General features: G+C 46.6%; 1 protein-coding gene across 1 annotated transcript in view; it reads left to right on the forward strand.

Moving 5' to 3' along the window:
- The window catches only part of LOC146590241 (protein smoothened-like), a 121,945-nt gene that overhangs the window by 10,452 nt on the left and 95,245 nt on the right, over positions 1-16,248 (forward strand). The window contains exon 13 of the mRNA XM_085314922.1: positions 4-118. Within this exon, the coding sequence (XP_085171048.1) occupies positions 4-118 (115 nt within the window). The remainder of the gene's footprint in view (positions 1-3; positions 119-16,248) is intronic.

Below are 16,248 nucleotides of genomic sequence, written 5' to 3' on the forward strand. Positions count from 1 at the left end.
CAGCGACCCGCTCCACCCCCAGCACCGGCACCGCGACGGCGACGGCGGCGGCGCCGCGCCCGAGGCGCTCGTCAGCCCCGACGGCACCGTCACCGAGGCGCCGCGCACCGTCAAGAAGGTACCGGCCGGCGGCGTCACGCGTGGCGGCGCGTCCCGTGGGGGGGGGTCGTGCGTGACGATGCCCTTTGTGGGGGCGTCACGCGTGGCGACGCGTCCCGTGGGGGGCGTCACGCGTGGCGGCGCGTCCCATGAGGGGGCGTCGTGCGTGACGATGTCCTCTGTGGGGGCGTCACGCGTGGCGGCGCGTCCCGTGGGGGGGGGTCGTGCGTGACGATGCCCTTTGTGGGGGCGTCACGCGTGGCGGCGCGTCCCGTGGGGGGGGGTCGTGCGTGACGATGCCCTTTGTGGGGGCGTCACGCGTGGCGACGCGTCCCGTGAGGGGGGGTCGTGCATGATGATGCCCCTCGTGGGGCTGTCACGCCTGGTGATGCCTCCAATGGGGGGGGGGGGCCCCCGTCGGGCTCCCTGTGGGGATTCCCCCCGTTGGGGGGGGGGGAGGTCAGGCGTGGCGATCCCCCCGTGGGGGTGCAAGGTCACGAGTGACGATCCTCCTCCCCCCCCCGCCGTGTGAGGCGGTCACAGCTGACCGTGCCCCGTGGGGGGGTGTTGACGGCCCCCCGTGGGGCGGGAAGTCGCGTGCGCGCGCAGGCCCACGCTCCGGCGGCACGCGCGGCCCCGGGGCACATGCGCGTGCACAGGGCGCCCGAAGCGGCGCTCGCACGGGGCTACCCACACCCGCGTGTGCCTCCACTTGGGTACCAAAAAGCACACGGGCGTGGAGGTAGGTAAGTACGCGGCGCAGAGGTGCACGTGCACACTTACGTAATGCAAACTGGTACGTGTGCAAGCACACGTATGTAGGTGCATGTGCTTGTACAAATGTCTGTGTGTTTGATGGCGTATGGATGAGCACGTACCTGTACGCACCGGGGACGCATACCCGCAGGTATGCGTAGCTGCGTGCCTATGGGGACGCATCCGTGTGCACGCGTGCGTGTCCTTGGTGCACACAGACGCACACGGGTGTGCATGCACACGTCTGTATACGCGCCAATGCCGACTGCGACGGCATTTAAATATGCATCCCCGCGCGCGTGCGGAAACGCTTCAGTGCGTGTAGGCACGCGTGTGCCCGGGCGCGCGTCGGCACCTCGCCCTGTGCGCACACCCGGCCAGCCGGGCGTCTCTCTGTGCCACCAGGACTCTCCCTGCTCGTGAAACCCCAGGGTGAAGTCTTCATCCACGTGTTGCTGGACTTCCACCCTGTTGAACTGCACCGCTAACGTTCCCTTCACTCGGAGGCCCTAGGAGGAGGGAATTCACCTCCCTGACGTAGGCCTCCCGTGTGGCTTCCTTGGAACAGGAATGCCTCCTGGAGCCTCCGCGGGAGGGAACACATCCCTGTGAGGCAAATGGAGAGAGTCCGGGTCAAGGGCTTCTTCATCGCCCTTAGAAATCCCTGATGGGGGGGGGTTCAGTTCCTAGGTAAGGGACCTCCACGTTCTTCCCCCTAAGGTTGTGATTTCCGTCCCCTTAGAAGCAGAAGAAGAGGCAGTTTGTCTCTCTAAAGAGAGTCCTCCCTCCCAGGTCGAGGTCTCCATCTGCCCACCACCCTCCCTTCTCCCCCAGAAAGCTCCGTGAGAAAGCTCGTAGTTCCCGCGAGGTGCCCGGCTGAGGCCTTGTGCCGTGTCTTCCTGCAGAGCTGCCCCTCGCGGTTTCATGTGGCCGGTTCCACCTTAGCACCCGTGGTGTCCGGGGGCCCTGATCTGCCAGCTTAGGCTCTTGAAGCACAAGCTGCTGCATTGCTTTTCCCTCCCTTCTGAGGAGGGCTCATCTGTAGGTGGCCCCCGTTCTCATCCTGAAGAGATATCCCGGAGTATCAGTGTCCACACTTAACCTGTGAAAAACAGGCGGTGGGCGCGCCGGCAGCCCCTTCTGTTTGACATCCTAATCCCATCCCTCTATTTTTAGAGGCCCTCAGGGTATCCATGTTCCTTCTTGAATGTACTTCTGCCTCTAAAACCCCCTTCCTCCTTTCTTTTTTTTGTTGATGTTGTTTAAGAAGGCTCCCCCCTCCCCCAGGTCCAGCTCCTCTCTGGCAGAGAGAAGCATCACCTTGGATCTCCCCTTCCTGGGAAGACGCATTTGCATCGCTAAGTCTTTCAGGAGGCAGAGGAGTATTGATGGTGGCTGACGGGGTCGTTATGGGGTCGTTATCTGGAACAGCTCAAAGGAATCTGCATCGTTCCCGGAGCCGGAGCCTTCCCAAAGGAACAAAGGCTGCCAAGCTTTCGGGAGGAATCTGGATGCGGAAGAACAGCCAGTAAAACTTGCGGAGCAGCAGAACTCCCCAACTGGCTGCCGTTGCTTGGGGTGATGAGTTTGTTTAGGAGCTGACAATCTGTCTGGTTGCTGGAGGAAGTGAGATGTGTTGATTTGAGGATGGCTGGAGTACAGGCTGTTCCCTCTCTCCCTTCCCTACTGTTGCTTTCCCGTGCCTTCAGCGTGCGCCTGTGTGCGTTCCGGAGACGGAGGTGTCGTCAGGCATTTATTTTACCAGATTTACAAACCCAGAGCCCTTTCCTCGGTTTCTTAGGAGGTGATGTTATTTAAATAAAACACCAGATTTGGTAGACGTAAAGTTGTTCCCAATCCTGCGACTGAAAAATTGGGCACGCGTAGCTTAAGCATCTGCTGAAGAAGAGTTTAGCACTAAAACAAATCTGAAACGAGCAGATACAATTCTGAGTTGCTATCTGGCAGTACTTTGCTTTGGTACCTGCAGTAAAGGTCTATTTAAAATGTATAAGCAGGATTATGTTTGCACTAGCATTTTAATATAAATTGTAGTTTTTAAAGCGTTTGCTGGACAAGATCAGCTCTAAAAATCTGTGCAGTTATGTTCTTGAGCAGTTTATATATTGAAAGTGCTTCTCCCTCATCTACATTGCAATTCTTAAAGCACTTTGTGAGTAAATGGGTATTTCATAGTATTGATATAAGCACGGAGTAGCTGGTAAATAGCCATGACTGCTTTTTCCTCTAGGACTGCTCCGACTTTACAACTGCTTTTTGTATTGATTTAGGCTTGAAAATTCTTACTGTGGTCCGTATTCCCTGGAATGGGCTAATTCACTTTCTTACCTGGGTACGGTGTGCATAGCGGGTGTACCTGGACTGGCTCTTGCAAGCGCGCATTGATTTATTGGTGGTTGCATTTGGTTGTATATTACAGCCGCTCGAACCAGAAGTGACGGCGCTCCCCGGCACGCAGAGGGCCAGAGCGAGCGCGCGGCTCCTCCGCGTTTGTCTTCGCGGCCCCTGCAGACGCGGCCGCTGTCACATCTACGCGAAGATCTTTAGTAACCGCTTTCTTGTTATCTTGGATTCCCGCTCTGGATGCGGACTCTCAAAAATGGCTGGAAGGCCTCAGTTCTGAGACTCCGTTGGCCTTCGCTTTTACAGCTGACCGATGAACACGGGCGTGAGCTTCCCGTGCCGTAACACGCAGCTAAAACTGCAGAAAATCCCCTGCCTGCCGTTAGGTTAGTTTTCTGTTGGTTTAACTCTCTGGATTAATTCTCCGTACAGGGCCAGGCCGGAGCCGGTCGAGGCGCAGGGGACGTGGCAAGAGCACGTTCGCGGAGAGGCGAGGGATGGAGCAGCCCCCCTTCGGCAGCAGCTACGCGGCGGGTCGGCTCGGCGCGCCCGTTGCCTGTGCTAATGTCGCCGGAAACGGGCTGCAGGTTTTCAGGCTCCGTGTCGAGGGGACTCAGGAGATGCGTGTTTGGCTCTGCCGTCCCTGCAGCCCGCAGCGGGGTGAGGCGTGCGGCTGAGTAACCGTCTCAGGTGGCCTGGGCTAAACTGATCCGTGAACGTGAGTCAAAGCCCTGAGTCACTTGAACTGTTTACAGTCTTAAATTTGAATTTTTAACGGCGCTTTGGTGATCAGCTGGTGGCTCACTGGCTTTGATGGGGGGGGGCGCTCACGTTTTGTGGTGTTTCTGAAGGAGTGGTTTGTGGGCATTCCTAGATCACAGTTTCCCAAAGTCTTGGGGCTTTGGGAGCGTTGTCCTTAGTCAGCGTGGCGTGGGATGTTGGCCCAGGTACGGACTGCGGTTCAGTTCAATCCCGTTCGATTGCTTGCGTGATTTTAGGCTGATAACGCCGACTCTGCGCCCTTCTTTCTGCAGCCGAGAGAACGTGCACTTAAACAGATGTACTTCTTGGTTCAATAATTCTTAACTACTTGACAAGTAGGGTTTATTAAATGCTTAGAAACCATGCTGAGAAGTTCAAATGAAAGGAACTGTACAGTTGCAAAGTTGTATATTATGCACGTACCAATTTACAAAGCAGAAGGTTACCTTTTTTTTTTTTTTTTTTTTTTGTCCCAAACTCTCAGTACATGAAAGCGCAGCTTGCTCCTTGAATGTCAAGCTGGGTTTTCTGCTTCTTACCGCTGTTAGAGCGGAGGTTTTGGAGTTGGGACTGATTGATTCGCTGATTTGTCAGGCCTGTTGATTCATTTTGTGGGCTGGAACAGAGCACAGCTTGCTTCTCCAGGGCTGCGCCGCCTCTGCGGTTCGCATGCCTGTAAAAAGCTGCGGCTTTCGTCTGCGGGCTGAGGGGGCTAAAGCCGAAGAAGCAGGGCGCAGATGTGCGCACGGCACCAAGGTGCGCGTCGTCCCGTAGTCTCGCTGGTTGCGTATAACCTCTCTAAAACTCTCACCTGTAAACTTCTTCAGTTGAGCGCTCGCATCGAAGTAAGCGCCTGCCGCTCGCTCGGCTGGCGCGTCACCGCGCCGGTGAGCCGCAAGGGCACGCCGACTCCGCCGCGGCTCTCGGTGACCCTCGTGCGGCTGGTCTGGACAGTGACTTCTGACCTTGACTCCCAGGAGGTGGTTCTGATTTCTTTTTTTTTGCTTTTTTTTTTGCTTTTTTTTTTTTTTGGAAGGTCTGTGCCCCATTCGGAATTTCTTACTTGCTCGCATGGTGGTTTTCTATTTTCTCAGTTGCACTCTAATCCAAAGGGATCGTTTATGCTAGGTAATAAACGCTTCCCCTGAGGCTGAACTCCCAAGTGCTATTCGTAATGAGTGCGGTTTGAATGCTGTTTAGTGAAATCTTATCATTGGAGGCCACATTCTTTCATTACCTGTAATACTCCTGGGTCTATCCCTTTATGAATGCGTGGGGTTTAATTTTAGGAGGTGCCTTGTATATGACTGCTTGGAAATATGTAGAAAGATCGATACTTCAACCTTTGGCATGGAGCCTCTATAAAAGGAAAGAAGATAGCAGAAGGTTGGCAAAAAAAGTGGTAGAAAAATAATAGCCAGGAACACAAGTAAATGACGTTATAAAACATTTATCCGGGGTGTGGTTGGCGGTACCGCTAACCTTGTAACTTGGAGCGGCAAACCGGCGTTTGGCCAGGAGGCTGAGTGACTCTGCCTTGGTTGCTCTCTCAGGTAAATAAATGTTGAAACACATAATGATCTCTGTGTCTTTGCCGGAGGGACAGAAAGTTGGTATTTGAATTTAAAAGCAATTAAAATCTCAGTCCTAGCTTTGGCCCTGACTTGACGCTTGAAAGATGAGCGAAGTAAAGCAATTACGACTTCAGGAGCTACGTTTGACCTTTTAGGCTTTTTAACTCTGGTGAGCTGTGAATAAACGTAGTGGTTTATGTCGAACCAGGAGGACGTGGAGGTAAACGAAGAAGGAAGAAATGCGCCAGGTAGTTTGGAGGTAATGGGCAACTTTCTCCGTGTGAAGGAGTGATCTGCAGTCCTGGGAAATCTGAAGAATATTAAAGACCGAACAAATAGATTTACTCCAAATGGTGTGTAGAGTTACAGCAGCGCTAGGGTACGGCAAGTGTCCGGTTCATTTTCTTCTTTGCTATTTAAGCGGTGCGGATTCAAGCCAGGAGGTCGAGATTAGAATCTCGGTCACAGGGAGGAGACGTCCCCGTGAAGGCCCATGGCTGATATACTCTTAAATTCTTACGTAGAGGGACAGGCAGTAGGCAGGGGATCGAAACTTGAGAACCTAAAATGTTTTGAATTAAAAGGAGGAAACAGTTACAGTGATGAATGCAAGAGAGGCAGCCTGAAATGCGAGGTCCAGCCTCTAACTGAAAGTACTGGAGGCTGCTGGCTTGGACTCCCCGCAAAACCGGTCCGTTCTAGGCCTTCCAAAGAACGGAAAACTGACTACGAAGAAAACGAAGAATTAAGGAGAAGCGAGAAATTGAGCTTTAAATCCCTCTTGCGTGAAATCCACAAAATTCAGGCTGAGGAGTTAGAGGCATAGTAGCAAAAACATCCCAATGAAATGCCTCAATTTCAGCCTCGAGAAGCCATAATTAAGTTTAATTTCTTCCTTTGTTTTTTCTGAGGTAGTCACCAGTGTTAGTTCAGGGTCTTTTTTTATTAAAAAAGTTTGTAGTGGCAAACATTGAGCTCAGGAATCTTAAAACCAGACTTCCATAGAAGCAGAAGCTGTCACTCTAATTGGGCTTCAGACCTCCAAACTAGAAGTGAAAAATGTTTGTCCTTCATGTCAAGAGCAATCCAGTCCTCTGTTAGAAGTAGTCTTGTCGAGATTAAGATGAAATACAGAAGTGAGATGAAAAGTAGCGAGAGTTCAGTAAACTCTGTCTTCTGGCCCGTGTTGTGCAGCGGGGAAGAAATTCTCTGCTGCTCGTTCACAGGTAGATTGAGGACAAAGCCAAATTCTGCAAACCTACATTCACTACATGTGTCCCAGCTTTACATGAAATCGTTCTGGGCTTTCAACCTAATCTGAACTCTGAAATGGGAAGAGTCAGCAAGTAAGAAAATAAAACTAGGAGCCTGAAATAGTAGTTCTTCAGGGATCTTTGAAGATGTTTCAGTTTTGAATGATTTGAGGTTAAAATTTTTTCTTTTTTTCCCTCCCTGAGAGTGCTTCTCAGCTGACCATTGCCCTGCCTAAGGCCTTAAAACAGCGAATTGTTGTCATGCTTGTTCCCACTAGCTCTGTGCTGAGCTGCTTTGGAAAGCATATATTTATATATTGGTTTTAGTCGTATTTGGGAAAGGCCAGCATTATCCAAGTACGTTGGCTTGGCATGTTCTGCATCAAAACCTATGCAGCTACTGCTAGAGCACAACAGAAATTTCAGCCTTGCAGACAGAGCTGTCGTATGATGAGCTGCTGGCATCCCAGCATAACTTTGAAACTTAACGGTTTTTTGTTTGTTTGTTTTTTAGCTACAGCTCATTTAGTCTCTGTTCTTCTCCAAAGCAATTCATAGAATTAAGAATATGCAGCTTGATCATGTAAACTGCAGATCAGGAAGTGACAACTTTTGAGGCTGATTAAATTGGTGTCCTGGTTTGCAGTGCTCCTCCTCGAGTTTGCATACAGTTTGCACTGCAGTCTTTTACTGCTCTTTATTTATTCAAGTGTTTTTATTGAAAAACATACATGCAGAATTATATAAATATGTACTGAAATACTTTTTACTTTTATTATAGTAGAAATATTTAAGGATATCCCAAGTGAAATCGAGGGCAGAGGCTCCATGTGACTTTCCAGAAGACACAGTGATCAACAGAACAGTTTCCTGAAGTGAGTGACCTTTGCAAGGACTCGTCTGAGGATTGAATGACACGGTCATGCTTGCTTTCTTTTTATGTCCGAGAGGAAGGACTTTTTTTGCAAATGTACCATTGGCATGCTCTAGAATAAGCAAGGATAGGTGAAGGCCTAGAATTAATGTCCCTCTGCAGTCTTTAAAAAGCTCAAAATAGCACTGGAATGCTTTCCAAAGCATTCTCCTGATTTTACAGGATAACACCACTTTTCTTCTCGGTTTTGTAGCTGGGGTTTAGATACGCAAAAATTGAGATCGCTTGTCAATGTATTTGGGGTTTTCACTATGAAGTGAAGAAGGTCTGACCTTTTTCCCCAGGTGCCTCGTCGCTGGTCAGTAGTGCTCTGGTTACTGAAGTTCCCACTGACTTCTGTTGCAGCCACGAGCGCGCAGCGTTTCTGTCAGCTCAGGGTCACGAGTATCGAAAAGATGATGATCTTAACGGCCAGATGTGGAAAGTTTGCTGAGGGTGGCTCGCCTCGCGTTGCTTAAGACGTGCCTAAACAGAGGCGGGCAGACCCGGGTTTGCTGGGCACACGCCGAGCTGGTCAGGTGTGAGTCACCGCGTGTCTCCTTCTCCCCGGGACGCGTGAGCACAGCGCTCTGCGTGCGCTGGCGCGGCCCCTGCACAGCTTCTGGACCGGAGCTGGCTTCTGTCCATCCAGTGTAAGCTCCGCTCTGTCTGCATCTGCCTGCGTAGACCTGCCTATAGGTGCTTTAGCAGAAAAAACTACAGAATTTAATTACGTAGGGCAGCGTTTCGCTGCCTAACCAAAACCTCTCTCTCTTCTTGCAGTCTCTTGCCTCATTATCTGTGCACTTTGCTTTCCCTGTTGGGAAGCTGCAAAATGTCAGCAAAGTCCAACCCTGAAACTATATTCTGTCCCCTGATTAAGACAGTTTCTTCTGAAAGCTAGACGGGGTGCATGTGCTTGCTTGCTTGCCGGGAGTGTGGCTTCAGGCCGAGTGATCAACCCCAGTTCTGGAATTCTTCGTCTTTGCTCAGCTTTTCAGCCTATTCTTTTAATAGAGCTTTTAGCATTTTGCTCTGTAAAACGTTAGCATGCTGCTGTGTGCTTGCCTTACTTTAAATTGCAGGGGAAGTAATGCTGGAACTCCAGATATTTTTTTCTTGTGATAGAGGTTTTATTCCTTAAATAGGCAGCCAGCTGCTTTTTTTCTGTATGTGTCAGAAAGAGGAGGAAAGTTGGTTGAAAAAAAGAATTAGGTACCCAGAACTGCTGAACCACTGTCTCTTTCAAGTTGAATTCCAAAAGCAAGTATGCAAAAATAGTGAAAGTGTGAACATGCATTCATTTGACAGTTAGAAAGCTTTGCTTCTTATTTATTCTGCAGAGTATTAGGTGATCACGATTTAATCCTGATGTTATATGAGAAAAACAAGGAATGGACTGTTCCCATAAAAATGACTCAAGGACCAATTTAGGAGAAAAGCTTACATTTCATGCTGGTATCTGTTCCCGGCAAGCTTTCCTTCCAGTTGCCCAGAAGCTTGCTGACTCAGATTTGGTGTTCTCTTCATGACTTTGTTGTTTATGGAGGTGGGGAAAATCTGCCTGGATTTTTTTCAGCATTAGCTAAGATCATTTTTATTGTTTGCAGAATGCAATAACGTATGCTTGATGTGTATAAAAAAAAAAAAATCCAAATCCTGCAGTGAGAGATCACTGTTAGTACTACAATTCTAGCATTTCACATAGACCAGATGAATATTAATTAAAGTGGCTTTTGGTAAGACTGAGGTGCTATAATTTTCTGCTGTTCACGTGTTGGATCACATTCCAGGCTTGGTATCTGCTGGTAGTGCCTGAGATTTTAAGAACAGGCAAATCCTTGTTTAGAAAGTCTTATATAGAAAATAATTGATTGTTTTGAAAGTTTGATTCAAGTGCATAAGGCATTAATACTTTTAGCAAGTGCATCGAGAAAGATGCTTTGGATTCCCATGGTTAAAAGTGTGATTATTTTGTGTGTTCTCTTTATTTGTTCAATCTTTGCTGCTTCTGAGACAGCAGTGGGTTCTGGAGGAGATGAACCAGGGTAAAGGCCAAGAAGGTAAGGAGTAATATTTCAGAGATACTGAGGGTACATTTTATTTTTGTATAATTATTTTTTTGGACTATGATAAGCCACTTGGCAAGTTCAGGCAATCAGACTGAGAAGCTGTAAGTAGATAGCTGGTGAACTGTCAGTTTATTTCATGCTCTGTATACTGCAAGGTGGATGCTTGCTTCTGCCATGTGTTGTGCATACTGAGAAGGTGAGAAGTTCACAGGACTTGGTGACATTTGCTCTAATATTCTGCTAGACTGCTTTGCAAACTCAAGACATAAAACAGTGATCTGTTGTGCTGCTGTGTTTTAAATGAGCCAGGAGAGCGGAAGAGAAACCAACAGATTGGTCCAGGAGGTAAGCTGTACTTAAAGATCTGATTTTGGACGCTTGGTCTTCTGGCTCTCAGGCAATGTTGGGGGCCATGATAACCCTCTAATTACGATCGTCCCCTGGTGCTCTGCTCTATCTTCATGAAGTTAGAGCTGAATCTAGTCCATCCTCCGGCCTGCAGATCATTAGAACTGGATTGTCTTTTGAAGTAATCTTTCCTGTGAATCACACTACCCTAAAAGTGCAGTAGGTCTCAAGACACTATTGTAATTGGTGTCAAATCCTGTTCCTGTTTTTGTTATTTCTGTACATATTAAAGGATGTTTAATTCTTTAAAACTGAAGGGGAGTAGAGCTGTCAAGAAGCAAGCATTCATTGTGGATATGCCATTTTTAGAGTGTCAGATTAGGTTGGTTACTTATGCATGATTTTCAGATCTTTTTAAGGAAAAAGCAGGGACTACTCCCTGGAGCTTTAGAGTGAACCTTGGTTATTCCTTGGTGTTTTGGAAGAAGTAGGAGTAAAAGAATTATTTCTCTTAAAGAAGTCTGGAGTTAGTACTTTTATTTGATCTTGCTGGTTGAATGTAAACACTATGTTTTCAGTTCCAAAAGATAATGTTAGTGGAAATGGCTTTTCTGGTAGCAGAGCTCACGGAGATGCTACCTGAGTGTACTTTGACTCTCTCCCTCCTTCCAGACCACGTCCAGGTTCCACGTGTGTCATTGAGAAGGGAAGCGTATCAGAGAGTCTGGAAAGGCCACCGGTGCAGTAAAAGCCAACCTAGGCTTTCTTCTTGTTCTTATCTTTTATTATTATTACTTTATATATTTTTAAGCAAATATCATCTCATTCCATTACTGACTTTTCTAGAATACTGCTGCAGAGTTTGTTTTCCTGATGGCATGATGCAGTGGCTCTCTTTGTAACCATGCACAGGTTCCCTTGTCTCCACTCCTCCAGGGACTTATCTGTGTTCTCAGATCTTTTCAGTCTTCTGGTCTCTTCTTCTTTGGAAGTAATGACCCAGTATCATCCTTGACTCTGACCCCCACCAGACACTTGTTAGTTCAGAAATGCTTGCTTGAAAACACTTCCTCCATATTACCTCCTGCGCTCTGAAGGAGGCTGGTGTAGTCGTCTGCAAAGCTGTCATTTATCTTCCTTAAAATTTCTCTTTATTGTGATGCCAACAAAACCCTGACAGTGGCAGGTTGTTGATCTGCCAAACCCCCGTACCAGAGGGCGAGGCTGAAGCTGCATTAGCATGCAGCTTGCTCGCTGTTGCACTTAACTGGCCCATTTTGTCCTCTTTCTGGTGGGCTTTGCAGTGGCAGTGGTGGGCAGATGTGTGGCTGATGAGATGGGAAGGAGATGGACACAGGAGTCTCCAGGCCAGGCCTGCAGCTGGAAGGGATCATGGTTGGGAATTCTGCCAGAACATCTGTGAGCTGTGGGGCAAACGCAGGAGAAATGTGTGAGGAGAGGCATTTGCTGGGGAATTAGTATCTGGGAGACAAGTATTGCTGGTGATGTAGAGCAGATCAGGGGATTGAGTTTGAAATGGAAGGAGTGTGGAGATTGAAGGTCTTGGTTTGGAGAGGGATGAGGAGATGATGTGGTTGAAGTCCTGGTCCGGACGGATGTGGATGATCTGGTAGGAGCACGTGCAGCTCTCTCATAGGATCATTTTGGAATGCAGCTCCTGAGGCCTGGAATATCAGCTAATATTGCCTCTTTCTGCATTTCCCCTGTCCATTTTTATTCAGGCGTTTCCCTTCTGGACAGAACGTACACTCTTCCACGCTCTGGCAGTGTAATACCCTGCATAAGAGCATCCCGCTCCAAAGCTACGGCTCTAGAATGGTTTGGTAATATCAGTAATAAAGTTCTGGATCAAAAAGACCACACAGCTCATTAATATGAATATAAAGCAAGGCACATAAGTGATCTAATATCTTTATTTCTAGCCGGATGAGATTAGGAGGTTGCTATGAAGACTGAACAAGTAACGTTTTATTTTTATAAAGCATTACATTATTTCAGTATCCTAGTTCTGACATCCTTCCAAACAGGTTTCTTTTTCCTGTGTTTGGATCAAATATTAGAAGTCACGATGTCTTACCTGTTAAAGCTAGAAGTGATTTCTTTTTTCATTGCCAGAAATGAAAGATTCCAAGCTATCAAGTAACAAAGCACTATGGCATGCCAGAGCTCTGGGAGAATATTAGCTATTTCCTCTGCTCCCACTCTATTAGTACCACTGTGATCCGTTTCTTGTGCTCTGATGGATGATATGATCCAACCTGCTGCTGCTAAGACTAATGATAAGAGAACTGCGGCTCCGAATGAAGGCATTTTAGACTGCAGATTTTAAAATACTGCTGTTAAGATTTTCTGAGTAAAACTATAGGTATTTCAGTGATACTTATTTTGAGCTTTAAATGGAAGAGTCAGTGGAAGGGGGGGGTTATTACCACCTTAGCTTTCCTGCAACAATCATTATTTCTTAACAAAAATGTGTTTTTTTTTTTTTTTTCCTTTAGATGAAAAGTCTGGAGAGGAGAATAACCAAGGAACCAGATAAATAGTGGAAGAAATGCTGAATACCAGGCTACCTCTGATTTTTGTTGTCTTAACGTTAAATAACGTATAGATGAGCACAATACAAGCAGAACAAATTAGGCTTCAATAGAATTGTGGGAGGGGAAGTCTGTGAAACTACTCTTGTATCTCCTTGCCAGAGCAGGGTCCTCCCTTACCGGATAACCCTACCAGTGCTGCTGGTGTGGGAGCTCCTGCCAAATTAGTGGTATCAGTATAGTCTAGAAACATGCTTTTAATTTCTTCTTCAGGACCTGCTAACTGAGGGTACTGCCTTGTGCATGGTGGACTTCACCAGCTCTTACGGTTCTCACCTCTGGGCTGTATTTATCAAAAGATGAGGTATTTTATTCAGTCACTTGTGCAGTTTTTGATCCATGCGATAGGAATTCATCTCTATGCTGCTGAATTAGAAGACATTGTAGAAAATGCGATTTTGTGGGATGCTGCGAAGTAGCTAATCTTTCTGAAAGCCTCTGTTGTTCAGTGTTTAGGAATTAAGGCAAATGAGTGCCTTGAGTGCATCGCAATCCGTCACGTAAGGGTTCCCAGGCTTAAGTCGGTTAGGGCTGTGCTCGTAATTTTTCAGAGCAGAGGACTGTGTGTACAGCTTGTTATGTGCCTGGCTATATCTGTAATAATGTATTGGAAACGGTGGAAAATTTTCTCTTTCTGATACCCCTTTTAAGTTCATACCAGATTTTATGCAACTTAACAAAAAGAGTCTGCAGAGTGGGTAGGTCACCAAAGCTGATACCATTGAAAGTCAGATTTCTTTTTGCTGCTTTTTTGTCTTTGAGAAGAATGATGTTACTTAGACTTTGAAGTTTGGGGAAGAGAAAGAAGAGAGCAGAAGAGACCTCCTCTGCTCTTTCCCAGGGTAAGAAACTGAGCTTCATCCTGTTGCACCTGGGGAAAGTATCCACACAGACTTAAATCCTTGCGGATGAAGAAACAACCCTTCCATTCTGAGTTTGTATGGTGTGTGAGTTTTGTACTCAAATATTGGTCCTGGACCAAGTCTGAAAATTATGCTAAAATGGCACGGACAGTTTCCTTTTTCTCTGAATTTTCACCTGAATAGCTTAGTCTGGTCGAAGATGCAGCATTTAGCCAAAGGAAAGAGTCACTGCAATGTGTGGAGCGAGAAGGTCTGGGAAAAATTCCTGAGAGTAAAGGTTATGGGAGAAAAAATTAAGGGAAGAAGAGGTAATCACTTACGTTTTAATAGGGAGAAATTTTATTTTTGACTTTGCTGTCCTGATAACTGAGCATGAGATCGGTGCCTCATGATCTCGGGCAGTCCTGCTTCCAGCCTTTCTGGAGAAAGGATCCAAACTGTCTGTGTTCAGTGGGAAGAGGTTTCTTTTGCCGCTTACGCCCTAACGTGCTGGGTGTCTACTTTGGCATTTGCTGAGATGTTTGTGTCCGAGTTTGTATAGACAGTCCAGTATGCTGTTTATTTCTTCCTCCAAACTAGCTAAATTATTACTCCTTACCTAATTTTGTAGACCTGAAGCCTGGGCATAGATATCAGTCTTTGTCTAGACTAAGGTCAGCTTTGCTTATTACAGCTGTGTTTAAATTACAGGAATATTTTCCGCAGAACTTTCCTGGTCAAACTATGTTGTAGCCAGTGGTCAATTTAGAAACGTAGTTTGCAGTTTGAAACCTCTTCTTCCTGCAGCTAATATACATTTATGCCAGACTTTTCATGTTTGATGTTCCAGGATGGTCATGTCACCTTATTCTCCCAGCAGTAATCATTAACTGCGAGCAAAGAAATCTCTTGGCGCCTTTAACTTGATATGATTTCATTGCACTTTCCTTATTTTTCCTTTGTGAGAAAATTGAGGGGAACTTAGTTAACTAAACAATTTACTTCTGATCTCCTGCGTAGCTTACGTAGGGTAAGAGTAACACAGCCCTTGCTGGGGGCAGAGACAGCAGAAGCAGCTCCTGGAACAAAACACGTTTGGAGATTTCTTTTTCATCATTTTTGTTTTTTTTTCCTTTTTTGCGTCAACATCCTCTACAATAACCCAGGCTTTAAGTTGGTTTAAATTGGGTTATTCAGTGCTAATGTTATGCAAGATTCCTGATTAGTGGTGTGGAGTTTGAGTTGTGAGACTACTTGGAGCAGTGATGGAATTAAAGTAACCGTGGCAACCATTATAATTAAAATAGGCTTCCTTGGGAAGTGAGGCTGTGTGTGTCCATGTGTACACGTTTGCTGCATTCATCGCTGTCCTTTGCAGCAGCGTGATGTTATGTAAGCTATTTAGCGCCCCAGCACCGAGGGTGACCGTGCTGGTTTTGAGTGCGTCTTTTGTGAGTCGTCAGCCTTGCCCGTCAGTTCCCGTCTGCTTCGTAAGGGGCTGGAGAGGTTTTTCTCTGAAAAGCACGAAGCTGTTGCCTCTCTCAAATTCCTGTCCTTGAATGTCTCTTTCTGTAATATTTTAATTCCTGAGTACAGATGTTGTTGGAGTGCGAAGCTGAATGTGTACCAAATCACTTAAGTTTTTCCGAGTAATCATGACTATGCATGGTTTACTGGCGGTGGGGCGTAGCTAACTGGTGTCTTGGTTACTGCCTCCTTTAGATTGCACAGAGAATCACTGCCCTATAATTCAGGCTAATTATTCCAACTTCTGCCCCTTGTAAAAGAAAAATGCACAAAATTAACAGTGTGGTTCAGTACTGTTATTTTGATAAGTTTGGCAATTGCTGCTTCAGATCTTTATAGCACTGGAAATCAGAGGAGCAGCACAGAAGAATAATGTTGGAGAAATTCTTAAATGTCAAAACTGGGATAAAAGGCTAGTCATTGTATGAATTTTCAGGAAAACCTTAGGGTATTGAATTGTTCCAATGCTATGCTGTGTTTCCAAAACCCAAAGCTTTGCTCTAATTTATTTTTTACTTGTTGTTTATGTGACTCTTGTGTTATTTTTAAGTGAAAAATTACCCAGAGGTTTCTTTTGATGCATTTAACAGCGCTTGTTCAATTGCTCTTCCTTTTCCATATTGACCAATATTCCTTGCTGGTTACTCTTCAGTTAACTGCTTTAAAGATGTTCCTTTCGTCTGTGGAACAGCTACTGTTCTACTTTGCCTGAAACAGCTGCTTTTCAAACTCATAAATTGTGTCTCGGTCAACATCTGGAGCAAAGAAAGCAGAGAAGAGAAAAGAGGAAAAAAGACGATTTTTTTCCCCGCTGGGTTGCCACCCTCACAGTTCTGGACCTCAGGCTTGCGGTGGCAGTCAAAAAAGAGAAAAAGGCGACAACAACAAAACGCCAGTTTCAAGTTACACTCTAAATTTGTCTTAAATCCCTGTCACTTGCGAGGTAGTAGAGAAGTCCAGAGAAGCCATCTGTGTAGCAAAGTGCTTTAACAGTAGTTGCTGGGTTGTGTAAAGGAATAAGGCAGTTGCATTGGCAGGGAAGAGGAGGGAGCCTGGAATGGGTCTCCAGGGAGTCTTCAAAATGAGAAAGATTTAGAGCTGAAAAGGAATAAGGAAAAAGTGA

Source organism: Rhea americana, unplaced genomic scaffold (genome assembly GCF_003343005.1).
Source record: "Rhea americana isolate MKP2758 unplaced genomic scaffold, rheAme1 scaffold_416, whole genome shotgun sequence".
Classification (NCBI taxonomy): Eukaryota; Metazoa; Chordata; class Aves; order Rheiformes; family Rheidae; genus Rhea; species Rhea americana.